Genomic DNA, 25,287 nt, shown 5'->3' with positions numbered 1-25,287 from the left:
GAGGGTCAAAAACAACAAATCTATTTTAATAGCATCTCAAAGACCTGGATTCATTCAAAGGTGCATTGTCGACAATGTGCCTTTTAAAAGGCAATTTCCCCCGAAGTAAATTAGCTGTAAAAGTAAAGTGAAATGCGCTTGTCGACAACTCAGCTTTGATTGAATTTGTCCAAAATGCTGTTCCAGAGCACAACCCCCCAGGAAAACAAGAAGTAGAAATAGTCCTACCTTATTAACGTAGTAGAGGACCCGTAGCGGCAGCGTGGAGACACACAGCAGGTCGGACACGGCCAGGTTCAACATGTAGATGTGGAACGCAGAACGCTGACGGAATGTTTTAACCAGAACCAACAGGGCAAAACCATTACCGGCCAGGCCGAACACCGTGATGATAGAGTACACCGTAGAGTACACCTGGAGAGACAAACACCTGGTTACAGCCAGTAGAATGCACCTGTTAACACACAGATACACCTGGTTACAGACAGAGAGTAGAATACACCTGGTAACACACAGATACACCTGGTTACAGACAGAGAGTAGAATACACCTGGTAACACACAGATACACCTGGTTACAGACAGAGAGTAGAATACACCTGGTAACACACAGATACACCTGGTTACAGACAGAGAGTAGAATACACCTGGTAACACACAGATACACCTGGTTACAGACAGAGAGTAGAATACACCTGGTAACACACAGATACACCTGGTTACAGACAGAACGGAGAATGTGGCAGGGCTTGCAAACCATTGCAGACTACAAAGGGAAGCGCAGGCGAGAGCTGCCCAGTCACACAAGCCTACCAGACGAACTAAACTAGTTCTATGCTTGCTTCGAGGCATATAAGACTGAAACATGCATGAGAGCACCAGCTGTTCCGGAAGACTGTGTGATCACGCTCTCCGCAGCTGATGTAAGACCTTTAAACAGGTCAACATTCACAAGGCCAGACGGAATACCAGGACGTGAACTCCGAGCATGAGCTGACCAACTGGCAAGAAACGTCGCTGACATTTTCAACCTCTCCCTGTCCAAGTCTGTAATTCCAACATGTTTTAAGCAGACAACCATAGTCCCTGTGCCCAAGAACACTAAGGTAACCTGCCTAAATGACTACCGACCCGTATCACTCACGTCGGTAGCCATGAAGTGCTTTGAAAGGCTGGTCACGGCTCACATCAACACCATTATCCCAGAAACCCTAGACCCACTCCAATATGCATACCACTGTCATGCCCTGACCATAGAGAGCCCTTGTTTCTCTATGGTGTAGTAGGTCAGGGCGTGACTAGGGGGTAGTCTTGTTTATTTCTATGTTGTGTTTTGTATGATTCCCAATTAGAGGCAGCTGGTAATCGTTGTCTCTAATTGGGGATCATATTTAAGTAGCCATTTTTCCCACCTGTGTTTGTGGGATATTGATAAGAGAATTATCTAATAAAGGTAAATGAATCAATAAACCATGATGTATGTATGATTAGTCATACAGCATGGTTAATGAATAATCAATGTAATAATCAATGTAGTGATCGATTGGTCTGATTAGTTCCAGAAAGTCCAGGAACCACTGGAGAGGGAAAGAAATGTGTGTGTATGCAATTAGTATAGAGAGCTACAGAAACAGATGGTAAAGGGAGTAAAACTTCAGAGTTCCTAACCTTGAAGGAAAGGAACAGGCTGAGCCAGAATGTGATAAACAGCGTGAGAAGTCAAATGGGGGATGCAGGTCACCAACAGTTTGTGTGTAAATGCATGTGCGTAAGTAAGCAAGAACTATAAAATGACTTGTTATCCTGACCTCAGAACGTTCTCATGAATAAAGCTACAGAAACCTTTTGCAGAAAGCTGAGTCCTTGCCTAATTATTTTAACCCATTGTCTTACAAACCTTGGGCATTAGTCAAGGCGAATTGATTATTATCATCTAGATATAAAATTCTTATAACAATTGGTCCTTCGACCGGGATCTCAAACTGCCGCTGTCGTTCCGAGGAGACACGGAAACCGTGCGGATGAAATATCCGTAAATCAAAGACCTTTTACTGTGGGTTCTTCACAGGCCGGTGGCAAACTGGTACGCGACAGAGGTGGTGACGAGATTCTACGAACATTGAAAAACTTAGCTGCAAATAACAAGGTTAGTAGACTTTATTCATTGTTTTGGGGAATAGCACCTGTATGATTACATTAAATAAGGAATGAGTGATACACCTGTGTGTCTGCGTTGCATGGTGAAATGAGGAATACACCGGTGTGTCTACATTGCATGATGGAATAAGGGACACAATTGGGTGTTGGCATTAAATGAGGAAACGATTGATGTGAGTGTGAAAGGCAAAAGCGATTGATGTGAGAGTGAAAGGCGGGAGCAAGTAGAGGATTTTAATGTACTCGGTGTTAGACACTGGAACTATCCGGAAGGGAGTTTGTATCTGGTGACCTGTCTTTATAAGTTTGTGTGAAGAAAAATGTTTTAAAGGGAACCAAGTATTCTGTGCAAATGGAAGATTGGATTTATACCCGATTCCTAACAGGAGGAGGAGGGGTCCGAAATGACTCCATGGTATCTGTGGCCACTACCAATATAAACTAGCTAAATGTTGAGTACATAAAACATAAAATTGGTGGAAAGACATTGGCCGGAAACGTAAATTGGAAGGCGAAATATAGTAATATAATTATGAGGGAGGAGGTCAGAGACATTATTACATTAATATAGGTCGCCTGTCTAAATACGTCTAGGAGGGGATGGTCAGATCTTCCGGAGGCGCAACCTAGGTCTGATTATCCATGGGAGAAGGGAAACCTAATATGGCGGAGCGAGATACAGATATTATAGTCAAAAGTTACATGAAGCAACAGATAAATAGGCTGTTAACTAGGGCTTTACGACCCCTGGAAAATAGTTTATAGTTGCATATGTATGCGACCTAATGTCCGATCAAAAGTCACCGCTATAGATAAAGTTTCAAGAAAGAGATACACATAGATTGTACAACACATAGACACATTGGGAAGTTTCCACAAGGGTAAGAGGATAATTGCGTGCGAGATGGATAATGGATCTATCAAAAGTCATGAAAGAAATTATTCTGGGACCCTAGAGGAAATTACCAGTAGGACATGGACAAAGGAAAATACAGCACACACATAGAGATCAATAGCAAGTACACACAGATTGTAATTGAATCAGAGTTTTATAAATTAAAACACATAGTTTAAGGTTCTTACGAATAATCCTTCTAAAATTCTAGATTGGGAGAAGAAGCAGAATAAATACGAGTTTAACAACATGGGTAGTAAATCCTCTAAGGAGATCTTTTGACGGGAGATGAACGCTGGGAAAAAGAAAAGAGGAACATTTATTTTGGCCCGAAATGGAGGAAGAAATACGATTTTAATGGATGTTTAAATGTTGAAAGATTGGAATTAATGGTAAAACAAATACATAGGGTCAGTGGGGATAAGACAGAGAAGCAGCGCACAGAGGGCCTTGACATCGCTCGGGTATGGCTGGCAGAAGCTAGAAAGAGAGCGGAGGGGGCCAAGAATAAGGGAGTTACTAAGAATGAAGGTTTGGGTAGCCAGGAGCAGACAGAGAGGACTCCCACGGCTCCCACAGAGACACCATCTAAACCCAAATTATACCCCTCCCTGGCTGACCAGGGGTGGCGGGAGAACCCAGATGACGAGGTGGTGGTAGTGAGACGGAGGCAACCACATCAAGTGCCGCCCATACCAATACCCCCTCCCCCATATGCTGGTCCTCAGGGAGCCAAGGGAAGTAGAGAGGAAGAGGTACAGGAAGGAGGACAGGTTTTAACAAACTTATGTAGAAAGTGGATAGAACCCGAGGACAGGAAGTGCTACAACTGCAATATAAAGAGATATGCAGTACACTATGAGCAGCATGGCAAATGTGAGAAAGAGAAGAAGGAAAGGAGCAGAGTATTTGATGGCCACTCTAGGAGAGATTGCAGGGAATGGTAGAGGTGACAAAAGAGAACAGAATAGCAGGAAAGGAGAGAAAGAGGAATACAAGTGTTTCAATTGTCACAAGCTAGGACAACTTGCTAGACATTGTAAAGCACCGTGTAACCACTGCAAGGAGGGAAACCATTCTCGTAAAGATTGTAACAAAAACAGAGACAAGAAAGGCCAGAAAGGGGGTCGAGACAAATACAGAGAGAAGGTCTGGCGCCCACAGCCAGACTCAGAGGAGGAATGAAAGGCATGTTCAATCACATAAACCATTGAGGAAGTTTAAAACGAATGATTGGGGGGAGTACAATGGAATTATAAGTATTATTAGGTTTTGTTTATAGTCAACTTTTGGGTTTTTGAATCAGTGTCGTAGGATGAAACGCTGACCAAGTGGTTATTTTATGGGAAAAGGAGCGCTTAGCTCTCTTTGGAGAAAACATTTTTTCCTAGGGACAGGATATCTTAAAGGGGTATACACACATGGCATTTTGGAAGTTTCAATAAACACATGAAATTCTTTTGATAGGGAATGTTCTGGGAACCTGGGATACAAAATGTAGATAAAGTTCTTAGCTTTAATTTGTTTAACTTCTCTAGGGCCAGTGGGACGATTTCGTCCCACCTACGTAACAGCCAGTGGAATCCCGTGGCGCGTTATTCAAATACCTTAGAAATGCTATTACTTCAATTTCTCAAACATATGACTATTTTACACCATTTTAAAGACAAGACTCTCGTTAATCTAACCACACTGTCCGATTTCAAAAAGGCTTTACAACGAAAGCAAAACATTAGATTATGTCAGCAGAGTACCCAGCCAGAAATAATCAGACACCCATTTTTCAAGCTAGCATAGAATGTCACATAAACCCAAACCACAGCTAAATGCAGCACTAACCTTTGATGATCTTCATCAGATGACACTCCTAGGACATTATGTTAAACAATACATGCATGTTTTGTTCAATCAAGTTCATATTTATATCAAAAAACAGCTTTTTACATTAGCATGTGTCATGACGTTGGCCTGTGGGTAAGGTTTATGACCCCCCCATAAATACCTTTCTCCCTTCCCCTCTCTTTCTGACCCTACTGAAGGACTTGAATAGCCTGTGTTAAATATAGAGAGTCTGGGAACATCAAACAAATGGGGAAAAGGAACCATATTTTGGTAATAAAACCAGTTGGAAACATGCTTGGGAACGTAATGAGTATGGATGTCAGTTCGGTTGTCATCTGAGACATTATGACTGATGACAGGACGACAAACTGTACCTGAGAAAGTATACACCCTCTAGTTATCAGAGTAACATGGAATTGTTATGCAATTGAAATGTTTGATATTGAAATTGTTTGTTAGGAGATTAAATGTAATTTTAGCTTCCAAATGAGAGAATTGGGTTTTCATAAGGAAAGTGCCCTGCTTGATCAGTGGCCCACCCCTGTGAAGAGACAGGGGTTATAAACGATGAAACACATCCTTCCCCCTCTCCACTATATAAGCCTTTGACGAAAAGATAACACATGTTCCAGTACGTGAGGTCTGCAGCCTCTACGTTAGAAGGACACACGTCAAGTACAGAACTAAGCCAACCTCGGCGTGAGCTTTGGTGGCGAATGGTATGAACTTTGAGCTTAATCACTACAGAAGTGATACTTCCTAGCCGTTGAGTTAGCAGCGGCCGCTGAAGACGGGGGCTAGGAAAGGACGGACGACGGATCCAGTCTAACAGACAGACGAAGATACCACCACGTATCCAATTTACCACCAGAGACATTCTTCCGAGGACAGGAAGATCTGTTGGCCAACCCGGCCAGCATCTACGACCAATCTACCGAAGCGCAGCTCAGAGTAAATATTTATTGCATTTTCCTTTTCCAAATGGGCGGTAATTTAGAATGCATAAGATAATGTATTTACGATAGCATAGCTGCTGTTTCTTTGTTCCTAAGTCTTCCCGCTTTTTCATTCAAGCCCAACCCCCTTTCCTTTGTGTAACCAGCCATCATGTATGACATCATTTGTATTCGGTGTATTTGTAATTGTGTGATTAGTTTAGGTATTTAGTAAATAAATAATTAAACCCAATTTTGTATTGCTGATTCAACTTGTTAGCCAGGGTTCGTGAAGATAGCCAAGAATTTACAACTTTCATTATGAGACTGAAAATAAGATAAGGGTTAATATTGACTGCTATCGATGTAAAATATTACTAAGTATTTTAAGAGTTTATTCGGAAGATAACGGCTCTATAAACGTTCTTCCGTGGTGCTCCGACTTTCTAGTTAATTACATTTACATGATTAGCTTAAATCAGGTAATATTAATTACAGAGAAAGGATTTTATAGGTTAGCATGTCATATCACTTAATCCGGCATAGCCAAAGACACGACACGACACATGTGACGTTCAGAACTAGCATACCCACCGAAACTTCCGGTGAATTTACTAAATTACTCACGATAAACGTTCACAAAAAACATAATTATTTTAAGAATTATAGATACAGAAGTCCTTTATGCAATCACTATGTCCGATTTTAAAATAGCTTTTCGGTGAAAGCACATTTTGCAATATTCTGAGTAGATAGCTCGCCATCACAGGCTAGCTATTTTGACACCCACCAAGTTTGGCCCTCACCAAATTCAGAATTACTATCAGAAAAATTGAATTACCTTTGCTGTTCTTCGTCAGAATGCACTCCCATGGCTCAGTTGGTAGAGCATGGTGTTTGCAACGCCAGGGTTGTGGGTTCGATTCCCACGGGGGACCAGTACGGGGGAATAAAAAAAAAAAAAAAAAAAAATGTATGAAATGTATGCATTCACTACTGTAAGTCGCTCTGGATAAGAGCGTCTGCTAAATGACTAAAATGTAAAATGTTGGTTTGGTTCCAAATAATCCATAGTTCTATCCAAATAGCGGCGTTTTGTTGTGCGTTCAAGACACTATCCGAAGGTTGACGCGCCCGGCGCGTTAAGTGACAAAAAATGTCAAAATATTCCATTACCGTACTTCGAAGCATGTCAAACGCTGTTTAAAAATCAATTTTTATGCAATTTTTCTCGTAAAAAAAGCGATAATATTCCGACCGGGAGTCGTTGTTTTCATTCAAAGACTGAAAATAAAAATAGAGTCTTCTCGTGCACGTGCCCCCAGTCTCATTGTTCTCTGATCGACCACTATCCAAATGCGCTACTGTTTTTCAGCCATGGCCTGCAAAGTCATCATTCAACATTCTGCCGCCTTCTGAGAGCCATAGGAAGTGTCACGTTACAGCAGAGATCCTCAGTTTTCAATAAAGAGAGTGTAGAAGGGCAAGAAATGGTCAGAGAGGGCACTTCCTGTAAGGAATCTTCTCAGGTTTTGGCCTGCCAAATGAGTTCTGTTATACTCACAGACACCATTCAAACAGTTTTAGAAACTTTAGGGTGTTTTCTATCCAAAGCCAATAATTATATGCATATTCTAGTTACTGGGCAGGAGTAGTAACCAGATTAAATCGGGTACGTTTTTTATCCAGCCGTGAAAATACTGCCCCCTAGCCATAACAGGTTAATAAGGAAGTGATCTGATTGAGAGGATGCTAAGCTACAGGACTGTTTCGGCTAGCACAGACTTTAATATGTTCCTGGATTCATCCGAAGGCATTGAGGAGTTTACCACATCAGTCACCGGCTTCATTTGTATTTGTATTTATTATGGATCCCCATAAGATCCCCATTACTCTTCCTGGGGTCCAGCAAAATTAAAGTAGTTTTTCAAAACATTACAGTACATTCACAGATTTCATAACACACTGTGTCCTCAGGCCCCTACTCCACCACTACCAGATATCTACAGTACAAAATCTGTGTGTACGTGTGTGTATAGTGCATATGTTCGTGTGTGTATAGTGCTCCTCGACTCCTCTAACCGGGGTACCTGCTCCTGTCCTCTAACCGGGGGTACACTACAGTCCTGTCGTCTCCTCCCTCTGCCCGGTCTTCCTACGGCCCTACAGACTGCGGAAGCCCTGTTTACTCACGTCTTCCGGCACTACGGGGTGCCTGAGGATATAGTGTCTGATCGGGGTCCCCAGTTCACGTCGAGAGTCTGGAGGGTGTTCATGGAACGTCTGGGGGTCTCGATCAGCCTTACCTCGGGTTTCCCCCCCCCCCCGAGAGAAACGGGCAGGTAGAGAGAGTTATCCAGGATGTGGGCAGGTTTCTGCAGTCCTATTGCCAGGACCGGCCGGGGCAGTGGGCGCCGTTCGTGCAGAACTCGCATTCCCCTTTCAGTGCGTATTGGGGTACCAGCCGGTTCTGGCGCCGTGGCATCAGGGTCAGACCGAGGCTCCTGCGGTGGATGACTGGTTCAGGTGCACGGTGGAGACATGGGAGGCCGCCCATGTTCACCTTCAGCGAACCGCGCTTTCGCCAAAAGACCAGCGCAGACCGTCACCGCAGTGGACCGGGTCTGGCTCTCGCCCCGAAACCTGCCCCTCCGCCTGCCCTGCCGGAAGCTGGGTCCGCAGTTTGTGGGGCCATTCAAAGTCCTGAGGAGGGTGAACGAGGTGTGCTACAGACTACAGCTTCCCTCTGATTGCCGTATTAACCCCTTGATCAATGTGTCTCTCCTCAGGCTGGTGGTGGCTGGTCCGCTCCAGGAATCTGAGTTGCGGGATGTTCCTCCGCCCCCTCTGGACATCGAGCGGGCCCCGGCGTACTCCGTTCATTCCATCCTGGATTCGAGGCATCAGGCAGGGGGCCTTCAGTACCTTGTGGAGTGGGAGGGGTACAGTCCGAAGGAGGGGTGCTGGGCCCTGGTTGCGGATGTGTTGGACCCTGAACTGCTGCGGGAGTTTCACCGTCGCCGCTGGAGCCGCACGTCAAGAGGGCGGGGGTACTGTCATGACTTCCGCTGAAGTCGGCTCCTCTCCTTGTTCGGGCAGCGTTCGGCGTCACCGGCTTTCTAGCCATCGCCGCTCCATTTGTTTTGTCTTGTTCCATACACACCTGGTTTTCATTCCCTAATCACACTGCATGTATTTAGTCCTCTGTTCCCCTCCATGTCTTTGTGTGAAATTGTTTTATGTTATGTGGGTATTTGTCACGCACCAGGCTTTTGTTCATGTTCCGTGTTTTGGGCACGTTTATGTACTTATGTGCTTTCGTTTTGGACCGGAATAAAAAGTGTGCCTGTTACTACACTCTGCTCTCCTGCATCTGACTTCTACACCTGCATTGCTTGCTGTTTGGGGTTTTATGCTTGGTTTCTGTACAGCACTTTGAGATATCAGCTGATGTAAGAAGGGCTATATAAATACATTTGATTTGATTTGTACGTTGGCTAATAGGACCGATCGTAAAGGTAGATTACCCTCTCAGTGACGGATCCTTACAAGGCATCCGGACGACGATATCTTCATCTTTTCCTCCTGTGAATGACGGGGATGAGGGCCTGTCGGGTGTCTGGAGTAAATCCTTTCCATCCGACTCGAAGACGAATTCCTCCAGTACAGGTTGAGTAATTGCTGCCCTGATATCAAGAAGCTCTTTTTGGTCATAAAACACGGTGGCAGAAACATAATGTTCAAAATAAGTTACAAATAACACGAAAAAACATACACAATAGGTTATGGGATCGTAAAATGGTGGCCATCTCCTTCGGCGTCATTATCCATGTTTGTGCGTATTCATGTGTCTTCTGTAGCTCTTCACAGTCCAGTGCTGCCCTGTTCTGAGCCAATTGTAATTTTCCGAGGTCCCTCTGTAGCACCTGACCACACGACTGAGCAGTAGTCCAGGTGTTAGAGCCTGTAGGACCTGCCTTGTTGATAGTGCTGGTAAGGCAGAGCATTGCTTTTATTTAACTTACTTGCCTAGTTAAATAAAGTTAAATTTAAAAATGTAGAATGGACAGACATCTCTCCATCTTAGCTACTGTTGTATAACCATGTTTTGACCAGGACAGTTTAGAATCTAGGGTTACACCAAGAAGTTTAGTCACCTCAATGTGCTCAATTTCCACATTCATTCCAAGAGGTTAGGGTTTAGTGAATGATTCGTCCCAAATACAATGCTTTTATTTTATTGTTTATTTTTTTTTAGGACTAACGTATTCCTTGAGACCCGTTCTGAAACTAACTGAAGCTCTTTGTTAAGTGTTGCAGTCATTTCATTAGTTGTAGTTGCTGATGTGTATAGCGTTGAGAAAGTATGGTGTGGGTTTTTCTTTTGTTTCCCTCCTAGTGGGTAGATTTAGTGGGCGCTCAGGGTGGGTGTGTCTTAGGTTCCAGTCAACTTTCAGTGAAGTCCCCCATGAGTGTCTTTTAGAATCCCTCCTAAAACAACCACCCGTTTCATTTTGGTTGTTGTCAGTGACCCTTTGTTAGTTCCCCATTCTATTTGAGCAGCATTTTTGGTTTTCTTGTGGGGTAACGTAATAGTCCCCACAGTGACCGTACGTACATAACCCAACCAGAAGCCATGGATTACAGGCAACATCAGCACTGAGCTAAAGGCTAGAGCTGCTGCTTTCACACTATTCCGGACGCTTATAAGAAATACAATGCTACGACCTTTGACGAGCCATCAAACTGGCAAAGCGTCAATACAGGACTAAGATCGAATCCTACTACACTGGCTCCGACACTCAGCAGATGTGGCAGGGCTTGCGAACTATCACGGATTAGAAAGGGAAACCAAGCCGCGAGCTGCCCAGTGATGTGTGCCAACCAGACGAGCTAAATGCCTTCTATACTTGCTTCGAGGCAATACTGAATCATACCACCCCAACAGGTCCACAGTCGAGGCTCCCACACTGCCCTATCCCACCTGGACACGAGGATCACCTATGGTGCCATGATTTTCTTTATTTTTGATACTGAATGTTATCAGATCTTCAACCAAAACCTAATATTAGATAAAGGGAACCTGAGTGTACCAATAACAAAAAAAGTATACTTATTTTATGTATTTAAGGTGGTGACACGCCCGTAATTTATGTTATAGTTAAAAGTTACTCACCTTGTGTTCGTTGTTCCTGTAAAGAAGAATATTTGTGTTTTCCGTGTGAGATTATCCTTGAATGTGTGGGATTGTTTGAGAAGAAACAAATACCTCAATAGAGAACATTGTTCAATGTAAGAAAACCTGCTCCCGACTAGTTTATTCCTCCCGACTAGTTTATTCCACCTTTCCCTTTAGAGCAACCTCAAAGTACTTGGTCCGCTCACAGTACAGATAATTCAAAAGTATAACCTTTTGGTCGACATGGGTCCCAGACTGAAAAGATTTGTCATGGACCCTCAGATCTGAGGGTGAGCTCCCTGCCATGCAAGACCTCTATACCAAGTGATGTCAGAGGAAGGCCCTAAAAATTGTCAAAGATTCCAGCCACCCAAGTAATGGACTGTTCTCTCTGCTACCGCACGGCGAGCAGTACCAATGCACCAAGTCTGGAACTAACAGGACCCTGAACAGCTTCTTCCCCCCAAGTCATAAGACTGTTAAATAGCTTGTCCGGGTAGCTATTTACCTATCTGCATTCACATGCGCTGCTGCTACTGGTTATCTATCCTAGTCACATTATTATGTATGCAGATGACTCAACACTATACACATCAGCTACTACAGCGACTGAAATGATTGCAACACTCAACAAAGAGCTGCAGTAAGTTAGTCCTAAATATTTCAAAAAGTAAAAGCGTTGTAATTAGGACAAGTCATTCACTAGACCGCAACAAAATCTTGTAATAAATAATGTGGAAATTGAGCAAGTTGAGGTGACTAAACTGCTTGGAGTAACCCTGGATTGTAAACTGTCATGGTCAAAACATATTGATACAACAGTAGCTAAGATGGGGAGAAGTCTGTCCATAATAAAGTGCTGCTCTACCTTCTTAACAGCACTATCAACAAGGCAGGTCCTACAGGCCCTAGTTTCTACCTTCTTAACAGCACTATCAACAAGGCAGGTCCTACAGGCCCTAGTTTCTACCTTCTTAACAGCACTATCAACAAGGCATGTCCTACAGGCTCTAGTTTCTACCTTCTTAACAACACTATCAACAAGGCAGGTCCTACAGGCCCTAGTTTCTACCTTCTTAACAGCACTATCAACAAGGCAGGTCCTACAGGCCCTAGTTTCTACCTTCTTAACAACACCATCAACAAGGCAGGTCCTACAGGCCCTAGTTTCTACCTTCTTAATAACACCATCAACAAGGCAGGTCCTACAGGCCCTAGTTTCTACCTTCTTAACCTGTTAGGGCTAGGGGGCAGCATTTGCACGTCTGGATAAAAAAAATGTACCCGATTTAATCTGGTTACTAATCCTACCCAGTAACTAGAATATGCATATACTTATTATATATGGATAGAAAACACTCTAAAGTTTCTAAAACTGTTTGAATGGTGTCTGTGAGTATAACAGAACTCATTTGGCAGGCAAAACCCTGAGACATTTTCTGACAGGAAGTGGATACCTGATGTGTTGTATTGACTTTAAACCTATCCCATTGAAAAACACAGGGGCTGAGGAATATTTTGGCACTTCCTATTGCTTCCACTAGATGTCACCAGCCTTTACAAAGTGTTTTGAGTCTTCTGGAGGGAGATCTGACCGAACAAGAGCCATGGAACGATGATGTCCCATTAGACACCTGGCGCGAGTTCATGTTGGGTACCCTCGTTCCAATACGTTATAAAAGAGTATGCATTCGTCCACCTTGAATATTATTCATGTTCTGGTTAAAAAAGGCCCTAATGATTTATGCTATACAACGTTTGACATGTTTGAACGAACGTAAATATATTTTTTCCCCTCGTTCATGACGAGAAGTCCGGCTGGCTTAGATCATGTGCTAACAAGACGGAGATTTTTGGACATAAATGATGAGCTTTTTTGAACAAAACTACATTCGTTATGGACCTGTGATACCTGGAAGTGACATCTGATGAAGAGAATCAAAGGTAATGGATTATTTACATAGTATTTTCGATTTTAGATCTCCCCAACATGACGTCTAGTCTGTATCGCAACGCGTATTTTTCTGGGCGCAGTGCTCAGATTATTGCAAAGTGTGATTTCCCAGTAAGGTTATTTTTAAATCTGGCAAGTTGATTGCGTTCAAGAGATGTAAATCTATAATTCTTTAAATGACAATATAATATTTTACCAATGTTTTCTAATTTTAATTATTTAATTTGTGACGCTGACTTGACTGCCGGTTATTTGAGGGAAACGATTTCCTCAACATCAATGCCATAGTAAAACGCTGTTTTTGGATATAAATATGAACTTGATAGAACTAAAAATGCATGCATTGTCTAACATAATGTCCTAGGAGTGTCATCTGATGGAGATTGTAAAAGGTTAGTGCATCATTTTAGCTGGTTTTATGGTTTTGGTGACCCTGTCTTTGACTTGACAAAACATTACACACAACTCTTGTAAATGTACTGTCCTAACATACTCTAAATTTATGCTTTCACCGTAAAACCTTTTTGAAATCGTAAAACGTGGTTAGATTAAGGAGATGTTTATCTTTCAAAGGGTGTAAAATAGTTGTATGTTTGAAAAATTTGAATTTTGACATTTATTTGGATTCAAATTTGCCGCTCTTGAAATGCACCTGCTGTTGATGGAGTGCACCACGGGTGGCACGCTAGCGTCCCACCTAGCCCATAGAGGTTAACAACACCATCAACAAGGCAGGTCCTACAGGCCCTAGTTTCTACCTTCTTAACAACACCATCAACAAGGCAGGTCCTACAGGCCCTAGTTTCTACCTTCTTAACAACACCATCAACAAGGCAGGTCCTACAGGCCCTAGTTTCTACCTTCTTAACAACACCATCAACAAGGCAGGTCCTACAGGCCCTAGTTTCTACCTTCTTAACAACACTATCAACAAGGCAGGTCCTACAGGCCCTAGTTTCTACCTTCTTAACAACACCATCAACAAGGCAGGTCCTACAGGCCCTAGTTTCTACCTTCTCAACAACACTATCAACAAGGCAGGTCCTACAGGCCCTAGTTTCTACCTTCTTAATAACACTATCAACAAGGTAGGTCCTACAGGCCCTAGTTTCTACCTTCTTAATAACACTATCAACAAGGCAGGTCCTACAGGGCCTAGTTTCTACCTTCTTAACAACACTATCAACAAGGCAGGTCCTACAGGGCCTAGTTTCTACCTTCTTAACAACACCATCAACAAGGCAGGTCCTACAGGCCCTAGTTTCTACTTTCTTAACAACACCATCAACAAGGCAGGTCCTACAGGCCCTAGTTTCTACCTTAACAGCACTATCAACAAGGCAGGTCCTACAGGCCCTAGTTTCTACCTTCTTAATAACACTATCAACAAGGCAGGTCCTACAGGGCCTAGTTTCTACCTTCTTAACAACACCATCAACAAGGCAGGTCCTACAGGCCCTAGTTTCTACCTTCTTAATAACACTATCAACAAGGCAGGTCCTACAGGGCCTAGTTTCTACCTTCTTAACAACACCATCAACAAGGCAGGTCCTACAGGCCCTAGTTTCTACCTTCTTAACAACACTATCAACAAGGCAGGTCCTACAGGGCCTAGTTTTGTCACACCTGGAATACTGTTCAGTCGTGTGGTCAGGTGCCAAAATTTCATTTGGCTCCGAACAGGGCAGCACGGCTGGCCCTTGGATGGACACAGAGAGAAAACATTAATTATATGCATGTCAATCTCTCCTGGCTCAAAGTGGAGGCGAGATTGACTTCATCAATACTTGTATTTGTGAGAGGTATTTACATGTTGAAAGCACAGAGCTGTCTGTTTAAACGACTAGCACATAGCTCAGACACCCATGCGTACCCCACATGCCACAAGTCCAGAACAGACTATGGGAGGCGCACAGTACTACATAGAGCCATGACTACATGGAACTATATAACATATCAAGTAACTCATGACAGCAGTAAAATTATATTTAAAAAAACAGATAAAGATACACCTTATGGAACAGTGGGGACTGTGAAGCAACACAAATAAATACAAATTCCTAGTTATAGACTGACCAGGTGACATGGACTGACCAGGTGAATCCAAGTGAAACCAATGATCCCTTATTGATGTCAGCTGTTAAATCCACTTCAGTCAGTGTAGATGAAGTGGAGGAGACAAGTTAAAGAAGGATGTTTAAGTAAAGACACAATTCAGACATGGATTGTGTCTGTGTGTCATTCAGAGGGTGAATGGGCAAGACTTTAGCCCCTTTGAACGGGGTATGGTAGTAGGTGCCAGGCGCACCGTTTTGTGTCAAGAACTGCAACGCTGCTGGGTTTTTTTCGCACTCAACAGTTTCCTGTTTGTATCAAGAATGATCCACCAGCCAAACAGCGTCAAGCCAACTTGATACCAACGTGGGAAGCATTGGCGTCAACATGGGCCAGCGTCCCTGTGGAACGCTTTCGACACCAACAAGTTGAGGCTGTTAAGGGCTAAGGAGAAGGTGTTCCTAATGTTTGTTATACTCAGTGTATATACAGTGCATTCGGAAAGTATTCAGAGCCCTTGAATTTTTCTACATTTTGTTACTTTACAGCCTTATTCTGATATTGATAAATACTTTTTTTCCCCCTCATCAATCTACACACAATACCCCATAATGACAAAGCGGAAACATGTTTTTTGAAATTTTTGCAAATGTATTACAAAATAAAAAAACAGAAATACCTTGTTTACATAAGTAGTCAGACCGTTTGCTATGAGACTTCAGATGTTTCTGCAACTTGGAGTCCACCTGTGGTAAATTCCATTGATTGGACATGATTTGGAAAGGTACACACCTGTCTATACAAGGTTTCGCAGTTGACAGTGCATTTCAGAGCAAAAGCCAACCCATGAGGTCGAAGGAATTGTCCGTAGAGCTCTGATACAGGATTGTGCCAAGCTTGTAGCGTCATACCCAAGAAGACTTGAGGCTGTAATCGCTGCCAAAGGTTCTTCAGCAAAGTACTGAGAAAAGGGTCTGAATACTTAAATGTGATATGTTTTTAATTCTTAATACATTTGCAAAAATGTCTAAACCTGTTTTAGCTTTGATGTGGGGTATTGTGTGTAGGTTGATGAGGATTTTTGTTTTCAATACATTTTATAATAAGGCTGTAACGTAACAAAATGTGGAAAATGTCAAGAGGTCTGAATACTGAATACTTTCCGAATGCCCAGTACATACTGTATCTACCTCAATTACCTCCTACCCCAGCACATACTGCATCTACCTCAATTACCTCCTACCCCAGCACATACTGTATCTACCTCAATTACCTCCTACCCCAGCACATACTGTATCTACCTCAATTACCTCCTACCCCAGCACATCGACTTGGTATTGCTACCGTGTATATAGTCAAGTTATCATTACTCATTGTGTATTTATTATTATTTGTATGATTACATGTTTTTACTTTTCTATAGTTTCTCTATTGTCTTTCTCTCTGCATTGTTGTGAAGGCCCGTAAGTAAGCATTTCACTGTTAGTCTGCACCTGTTGTTTACGAAGCAAGTGGCAAATAAAATCTGATTTGATGGCGAAGAACAGTTTGCAAAACTGCATATCTATGGCTCTGGTCTGCCTGAGGACTGAGTGAGGGTAAATGGTAGGCATGTTCTCTGCTATCTATCCACTGGACACACTGATTGAATCAATGCTGTTTCCACGTCATTTCCAGTGGTGTGAAGTACACAAAAATACTTTAAACTACTATTTAAGTCTTTTTAGGGTTTCTATTTTTGACAACTTTTACTTTTTAATCCACTACATTCCTAAAGACAATAATGTACTTTTTACTCCATACAGTTTCCCTGACAACCTAAAGTACTTGTTACATTTTGAATTCTTAGTAGGACAAGAAAATGGCCCAATTCATGCACTTATCAAGACAACTCGTGTTCATCCCTACTGCCGCTGATGTGGTGAACTCACTAAACACAAATGCATCTTTTGTAAATTATGTCTGAGTGTTAAAATGTGGCCCTGGCTATCCATATATTTAACAAGAATATGGTGCTTAATATAAGGAATTACAAATTATTTAGACTTCTACTTTTACTTTTGATACTTAAATATATTTTAGCAATTACATTTACTTTTAATACTTAAGTATATTTAGAACCAAATAGACTTTTACAAAGTAGTATTTTACTGAGTAACTTTCACTTGAGTAACTTTCTATTAAGGTATCTATACTTTTACTCAAATATGAAAATTGGGTACTTTTTCCACCACTGGTCATTTCAACAAAATAATGTTGAACCAATGTGGAATAGATGTTGAATTGACTTCTGTGCCCAGTGGGTACTTTAAGTTTTAATGATTAATCTAGGTAGAGGGAGGGTCATGTGAAAATGTGTTAAATAATATACTGTATGTGATTTGGCGACATAGTCATTCCTATTCTAAATACTCTACTACAGTCCCTTATATCAGCCCATGCCTGTTCACAACAACGTGGATCCTGATTATTCTGTCACCACTGTAACTTACTGCCTGAACACACTGCTTCTGTTAGATACCAATCAATCTCTCTCATTGCACAACTTTCCCATAGCATAGAAGTATATCAATGAGTGGGCATCTGCCCTTTGCGTGACGCATGGACGGACGGGGGAGCAGACAGACAGGCAGACATGGTTACCTGGTTACGGAAGTCATCGATAGACAGACAGTTGGTCGTGTTGTCCCTCAGAGTCACGTTGTCAAACTCCTCTAGATGCATGTCTGGAACACACACACAGACAGACAGTATGAGAAGAGAGGAAGACAGACAGTATGAGAAGAGAGGAAGACAGACAGTATAAAAAGAGAGGAAGACAGACAGCATGAGAAGAGAGGAAGACAGACAGCATGAGAAGAGAGGAAAACACTTTTCTACAGAGTTCAGGTACGCCTCTGCATGAAAGAAAAGAAAGTTGAGGAGTTTAACAACAATGACATCCCGTACTAGGGCAGAACCAGGAAAACAGAGCAGTTTTATGTTTGCTTTGATGGCAACCTACAAAACATGTTATCTCAGCTTTGTTTGTCGTAAACCTTTGCTGTTTATGAAGCAGATACTAATCTGATAATTTTCTGGACAAGAGTTTCCACAGAACACCAACAGAGCCCCCGCATTGTTGATTTAGCAAATGACTCCTGGGCCTTCGCAATTGCGTCACACAATTCATACACAGCCACTGCTCCTCTGCTCCGGGATCAAGCCTAAATTGGCTTTAACTTTCACTGCTGCAGAGAATACCACAGAACACCCCAACCCGCCCTGCTGCAGAGAATAACACAACCCGCCCTGCTGCAGAGAATAACACAACCCGCCCTGCTGCAGAGAATAACACAACCCGCCCTGCTGCAGAGAATAACATAACAGTTATTGGGTCAGGATTGTTCTGTTATGCCAGTACCAGCTATTGGGTCAGGACTGTTCTCACAGTACCAGCTATTAGGTCAGAACTGTTATGTTGGTACCAGTTATTGGGCCAGGAATGTTCTGTCAATACCAGCAATTGGGTCAGAACTTATGTTCTGTCAGTACCAGCTATTGGTCAGGACTGTTCTCACAGTTCCAGCTATTGGGTCAGGACTGTTCTGTCAGTTCCAGCTATTGGGTCAGCACTGTTATGTTCTGTCAGTACCAGTTATTAGGTCAGAATTGTTATGTTCTGTCAGTACCAGTTACTGGGTCAGGACTGTTCTGTCTGTACCAGTTATTGGGTCAGGACTGTTCTGTCAGTACCAGCTATTAGGTCAGAATTGTTATGTTCTGTCAGTACCAGTTACTGGGTCAGGACTGTTCTGTCAGTACCAGCTGAAAAACATCCTGTTAGTAGCTATATTAAACACCTGACAGACATCCTGTTAGTAGCTATATTAAACACCTGACCTGACATCCTTTTAGTAGCTATATTAAACACCTGACAGACATCCTGTTAGTAGCTATATTAAACACCTGACAGACATCCTGCTAGTAGCTATATTAAACACCTGACCTGGCAGACATCCTGTTAGTAGCTATATTAAACACCTGACCTGACAGACATCCTGTTAGTAGCTATATTAAACACCTGACAGACATCCTGTTAGTAGCTATATTAAACACCTGACAGACATCTTGTTAGTAGCTATATTAAACACCTGACCTGACAGACATCCTGTTAGTAGCTATATTAAACACCTGACCTGGCAGACATCCTGTTAGTAGCTATATTAAACACCTGACCTGACATCCTTTTAGTAGCTATATTAAACACCTGACCTGATAGACATCCTGTTAGTAGCTATATTAAACACCTGACCTGGCAGACATCCTGTTAGTAGCTATATTAAACACCTGACCTGGCAGACATCCTGTTAGTAGCTATATTAAACACCTGACAGACATCTTGTTAGTAGCTATATTAAACACCTGACCTGACAGACATCCTGTTAGTAGCTATATTAAACACCTGACCTGACAGACATCCTGTTAGTAGCTATATTAAACACCTGACCTGACAGACATCCTGTTAGTAGCTATATTAAACACCTGACCTGACAGACATCCTGTTAGTAGCTATATTAAACACCTGACCTGACAGACATCCTGTTAGTAGCTATATTAAACACCTGACAGACATCCTGTTAGTAGCTATATTAAACACCTGACCTGACAGACATCCTGTTAGTAGCTATATTAAACACCTGACCTGACAGACATCCTGTTAGTAGCTATATTAAACACCTGACAGACATCCTGTTAGTAGCTATATTAAACACCTGACCTGGCAGACATCCTGTTAGTAGCTATATTAAACACCTGACCTGACAGACATCCTGTTAGTAGCTATATTAAACACCTGACCTGGCAGACATCCTGTTAGTAGCTATATTAAACACCTGACCTGGCAGACATCCTGTTAGTAGCTATATTAAACACCTGGCAGACATCCTGTTAGTAGCTATATTAAACACCTGACAGACATCCTGTTAGTAGCTATATTAAACACCTGACCTGACAGACATCCTGTTAGTAGCTATATTAAACACCTGACCTGACAGACATCCTGTTAGAAGCTATATTAAACACCTGACCTGGCAGACATCCTGTTAGTAGCTATATTAAACACCTGACCTGGCAGACATCCTGTTAGTAGCTATATTAAACACCTGACCTGACAGACATCCTGTTAGTAGCTATATTAAACACCTGACCTGGCAGACATCCTGTTAGTAGCTATATTAAACACCTGACCTGACTGACATCCTGTTAGTAGCTATATTAAACACCTGACCTGACAGACATCCTGTTAGTAGCTATGTTAAACACCTGACAAGTATCATGCGTCAATCATCCACATCGACGGGACAGAAGTGGAGAGGGTGGAAAGTTAAGTTCCTCGGCGTACACATCACGGACAAACTGAAATGGTCCACCCACACAGACAGCGTGGTGAAGAAGGCGCAGCAGCGCCTCTGCAACCTCAGGAGGCTGAACAAATTTGGCTTGTCACCTAAAACTCAAACTGTTACAGATGCACAATTGAGAGCATCCTGTCTCGCTGTATCACCGCCTGGTATGGCAACTGCACCGCCCATAACCATAAGGCTCTCCAGAGGGTAGTGAGGTCTGCACAATGCATCACCGGGGGCAAACTACCTGCCCTCCAGGACACCTACACCACCCGATGTCACAGGAAGGCCAAAAAGATCATCAAGGACAGCAACCACCCGAGCCACTGCCTGTTCACCCCGCTACCATCCAGAAGGCGAGGTCAATACTGGTGCATTAAAAATGTGACCGAGAGACTGGTAAACAGCTTCTCTCTCAAGACCATCAGACTGGTAAATAGCCATCACTAACATAGAAGCTGCTGTCAACATACTGACTCAAATCTCTGGCCACTTTAATAAATGGACTTAATAAAGGCATCATGAGTCACATTAAATAACGCCACTATAAGAATGTTTACATATCCTACATTACTCATATGTATATACTGTATTCTATACCATCTACTGCATCTATGGCACATTGTAACGGTTTTGACTTGAGGTTATCGTTTATAGGGGTGCCAGGTAGGTTGTGTCTACCAGAGAATATATTAGTTTCTCCTTTTGGTTTGGGAGGGAATGAGTCCCATCTGGTCCGTCAAGTCTACCCCAATACAAAGGACTCATGTAAAAGACAGGATGGAAATACACTTTTCATAAACCCTTAAAACATTGGAAAGAACTTCAAAAACAACTATTCTTTAGAGTGGGTTGTATTAACAACATAAATGATCACACACACATAACAATATACAATAATGAGCTCTGGTTCCTCCAGAAATGTCCTGTACCTCGGACCTAAAAAGAGTCCAGCCCGGTTAACAAGTTCAGGGAACTCAAGTGAACTTAGTCACGCAATGTTTGTCCGTTCATACCAGTATAGCGTAAACCCAGTATCAATCATACAATCAAAATAACTATTATTTTACCACACAACTATAAAGCGTATCACATCTTAATAACTCCTCAACAACTAACTACATAAATCATCACGGTATACATCACACCAAAACAAATGAAATACCGTATACAAAAAGGTTGTAGTCAGACAAGCCAATCCGCCGACAGATAACCAGCGGAGAAAGGCCACGAAGAACAATGGAGAGGTGTCGTCCACGGACGCAAAGAGTGGATCCGGTCCTGGGTAAACTTGCTATTAGGCTACAAATCACACTTTTAACTGCAACACAACAAACGGAAGAGAGATGCTTCAGCACTGAGGGTTGAACACATCCTCATTCACGTCTCTATCACAACCCCACTTTTGCGCAGCTAATGCTGGCTATTTAATTGGGAATTAAAGGGGAAGCGCCCTATTGGAAGGAGAAGCACTGAGACGGTTCAGGAAAATTCAGGGCCGTCACAACATGGCTATCGTTCATCCATATATTTATATGTACAAATTCATATTCATCCCTTTACATTTGAGTGTATAAGGAAGTCGTTGTGAATTTGTTAGATTACTTGTTAGATATTACTGCACTGTCGGAACTAAACGCATAAGCATTTCACTGCAATCGCACTAACATCTGATAATTATGTGTTTGTGACCATGAAAATTTGATTTGATTTTCTAGTAGCCATGTTAAACATCTGACAGACATCCTGTTAGTAGCTATATTAAACACCTGACCTGACAGACATCCTGTTAGTAGCTATATTAAACACCTGACATACATCCTGTTAGTAGCTATATTAAACACCTGACAGACATCCTGTTAGTAGCTATATTAAACACCTGACCTGACAGACATCCTGTTAGTAGCTATATTAAACACCTGACCTGACAGACATTCTGTTAGTAGCTATATTAAACACCTGACAGACATCCTGTTAGTAGCTATATTAAACACCTGACCTGGCAGACATCCTGTTAGTAGCTATATTAAACACCTGACCTGACAGACATCCTGTTAGTAGCTATATTAAACACCTGACCTGACAGACATCCTGTTAGAAGCTATATTAAACACCTGACAGACATACTGTTAGTAGCTATATTAAACACCTGACAGACATCCTGTTAGTAGCTATATTAAACACCTGACCTGACAGACATCCTGTTAGTAGCTATATTAAACACCTGACATACATCCTGTTAGTAGCTATATTAAACACCTGACCTGACAGACATCCTGTTAGTAGCTATATTAAACACCTGACAGACATCCTGTTAGTAGCTATATTAAACCTGACCTGACAGACATCCTGTTAGTAGCTATATTAAACAACCTGACAGACATCCTGTTAGTAGCTATATTAAACACCTGACAGACATCCTGTTAGAAGCTATATTAAACACCTGACCTGACAGACATCCTGTTAGTAGCTATATTAAACACCTGACCTGACAGACATCCTGCTAGTAGCTATATTAAACACCTGACCTGACAGACATCCTGTTAGAAGCTATATTAAACACCTGACAGACATCCTGTTAGTAGCTATATTAAACACCTGACAGACATCCTGCTAGTAGCTATATTAAACACCTGACCTGACAGACATTCTGTTAGTAGCTATATTAAACACCTGACCTGACAGACATCCTGTTAGAAGCTATATTAAACACCTGACCTGACAGACATCCTGTTAGTAGCTATGTTAAACACCTGACCTGACAGACATCCTGTTAGTAGCTATATTAAACACCTGACAGACATCCTGCTAGTAGCTATATTAAACACCTGACCAGACATCCTGTTAGAAGCTATATTAAACACCTGACAGACATCCTGTTAGTAGCTATATTAAACACCTGACCTGACAGACATCCTGTTAGTAGCTATATTAAACACCTGACCTGACAGACATCCTGTTAGAAGCTATATTAAACACCTGACCTGACAGACATCCTGTTAGTAGCTATATTAAACACCTGACCTGACAGACATCCTGTTAGAAGCTATATTAAACACCTGACCTGACAGACATCCTGTTAGTAGCTATATTAAACACCTGACCTGACAGACATCCTGTTAGTAGCTATATTAAACACCTGACCTGGCAGACATCCTGTTAGAAGCTATATTAAACACCTGACCTGGCAGACATCCTGTTAGTAGCTATATTAAACACCTGACCTGACAGACATCCTGTTAGAAGCTATATTAAACACCTGACCTGACAGACATCCTGTTAGTAGCTATATTAAACACCTGACCTGACAGACATCCTGTTAGTAGCTATATTAAACACCTGACCTGACAGACATCCTGTTAGTAGCTATATTAAACACCTGACCTGACAGACATCCTGTTAGTAGCTATATTAAACACCTGACAGACATCCTGCTAGTAGCTATATTAAACACCTGACCTGACAGACATCCTGTTAGTAGCTATATTAAACACCTGACCTGACAGACATCCTGTTAGTAGCTATATTAAACACCTGACATACATCCTGTTAGTAGCTATATTAAACACCTGACCTGACAGACATCCTGTTAGTAGCTATATTAAACACCTGACAGACATCCTGTTAGTAGCTATATTAAACACCTGACCTGACAGACATCCTGTTAGTAGCTATATTAAACACCTGACAGACATCCTGTTAGTAGCTATATTAAACACCTGACAGACATCCTGTTAGAAGCTATATTAAACACCTGACCTGACAGACATCCTGTTAGTAGCTATATTAAACACCTGACCTGATAGACATCCTGCTAGTAGCTATATTAAACACCTGACCTGACAGACATCCTGTTAGAAGCTATATTAAACACCTGACAGACATCCTGTTAGTAGCTATATTAAACACCTGACAGACATCCTGCTAGTAGCTATATTAAACACCTGACCTGACAGACATTCTGTTAGTAGCTATATTAAACACCTGACCTGACAGACATCCTGTTAGAAGCTATATTAAACACCTGACCTGACAGACATCCTGTTAGTAGCTATGTTAAACACCTGACCTGGCAGACATCCTGTTAGTAGCTATATTAAACACCTGACAGACATCCTGCTAGTAGCTATATTAAACACCTGACCAGACATCCTGTTAGAAGCTATATTAAACACCTGACAGACATCCTGTTAGTAGCTATATTAAACACCTGACCTGACAGACATCTTGTTAGTAGCTATATTAAACACCTGACCTGACAGACATCCTGTTAGAAGCTATATTAAACACCTGACCTGACAGACATCCTGTTAGTAGCTATATTAAACACCTGACCTGACAGACATCCTGTTAGAAGCTATATTAAACACCTGACCTGACAGACATCCTGTTAGTAGCTATATTAAACACCTGACCTGACAGACATCCTGTTAGTAGCTATATTAAACACCTGACCTGGCAGACATCCTGTTAGAAGCTATATTAAACACCTGACCTGGCAGACATCCTGTTAGTAGCTATATTAAACACCTGACCTGACAGACATCCTGTTAGAAGCTATATTAAACACCTGACCTGACAGACATCCTGTTAGTAGCTATATTAAACACCTGACCAGACATCCTGTTAGAAGCTATATTAAACACCTGACAGACATCCTGTTAGTAGCTATATTAAACACCTGACCTGACAGACATCTTGTTAGTAGCTATATTAAACACCTGACAGACATCCTGTTAGTAGCTATATTAAACACCTGACCTGACAGACATCCTGTTAGTAGCTATATTAAACACCTGACCTGACAGACATCCTGTTAGAAGCTATATTAAACACCTGACCTGACAGACATCCTGTTAGTAGCTATATTAAACACCTGACCTG

At 42.0% G+C, this 25,287-nt stretch overlaps 1 protein-coding gene across 8 annotated transcripts in view; it reads right to left on the bottom strand.

Annotated features, from left to right (window-relative positions):
- Nucleotides 1-25,287, bottom strand: part of cysltr1 (cysteinyl leukotriene receptor 1) — a 34,002-nt gene that overhangs the window by 2,893 nt on the left and 5,822 nt on the right. The window contains exons 1-3 of one of the 8 annotated variants that reach the window (XM_045717782.1): nt 21,569-21,836; nt 17,660-17,742; nt 229-454 (exon numbers count right to left, since the gene is read on the bottom strand). In XM_045717782.1, coding sequence (XP_045573738.1) covers nt 229-454; nt 17,660-17,676 — 243 coding nt within the window. In that variant the 5' untranslated portion in view covers nt 17,677-17,742; nt 21,569-21,836. Of the gene's footprint in view, nt 1-228; nt 455-9,355; nt 9,991-17,659; nt 17,743-21,568; nt 21,837-25,287 lie in introns of those variants that run through there. The other 7 variants (XM_045717783.1, XM_045717781.1, XM_045717779.1 and 4 more) reach the window with 7 other exon arrangements.

The sequence above is a fragment of the Salmo salar genome, chromosome ssa05, assembly GCF_905237065.1.
Source record: "Salmo salar chromosome ssa05, Ssal_v3.1, whole genome shotgun sequence".
In the NCBI taxonomy this organism is placed as follows: Eukaryota; Metazoa; Chordata; class Actinopteri; order Salmoniformes; family Salmonidae; genus Salmo; species Salmo salar.
Note: the sequence above shows the minus strand (reverse complement) of the source record. Positions and strands in the feature narration are given on the sequence as shown.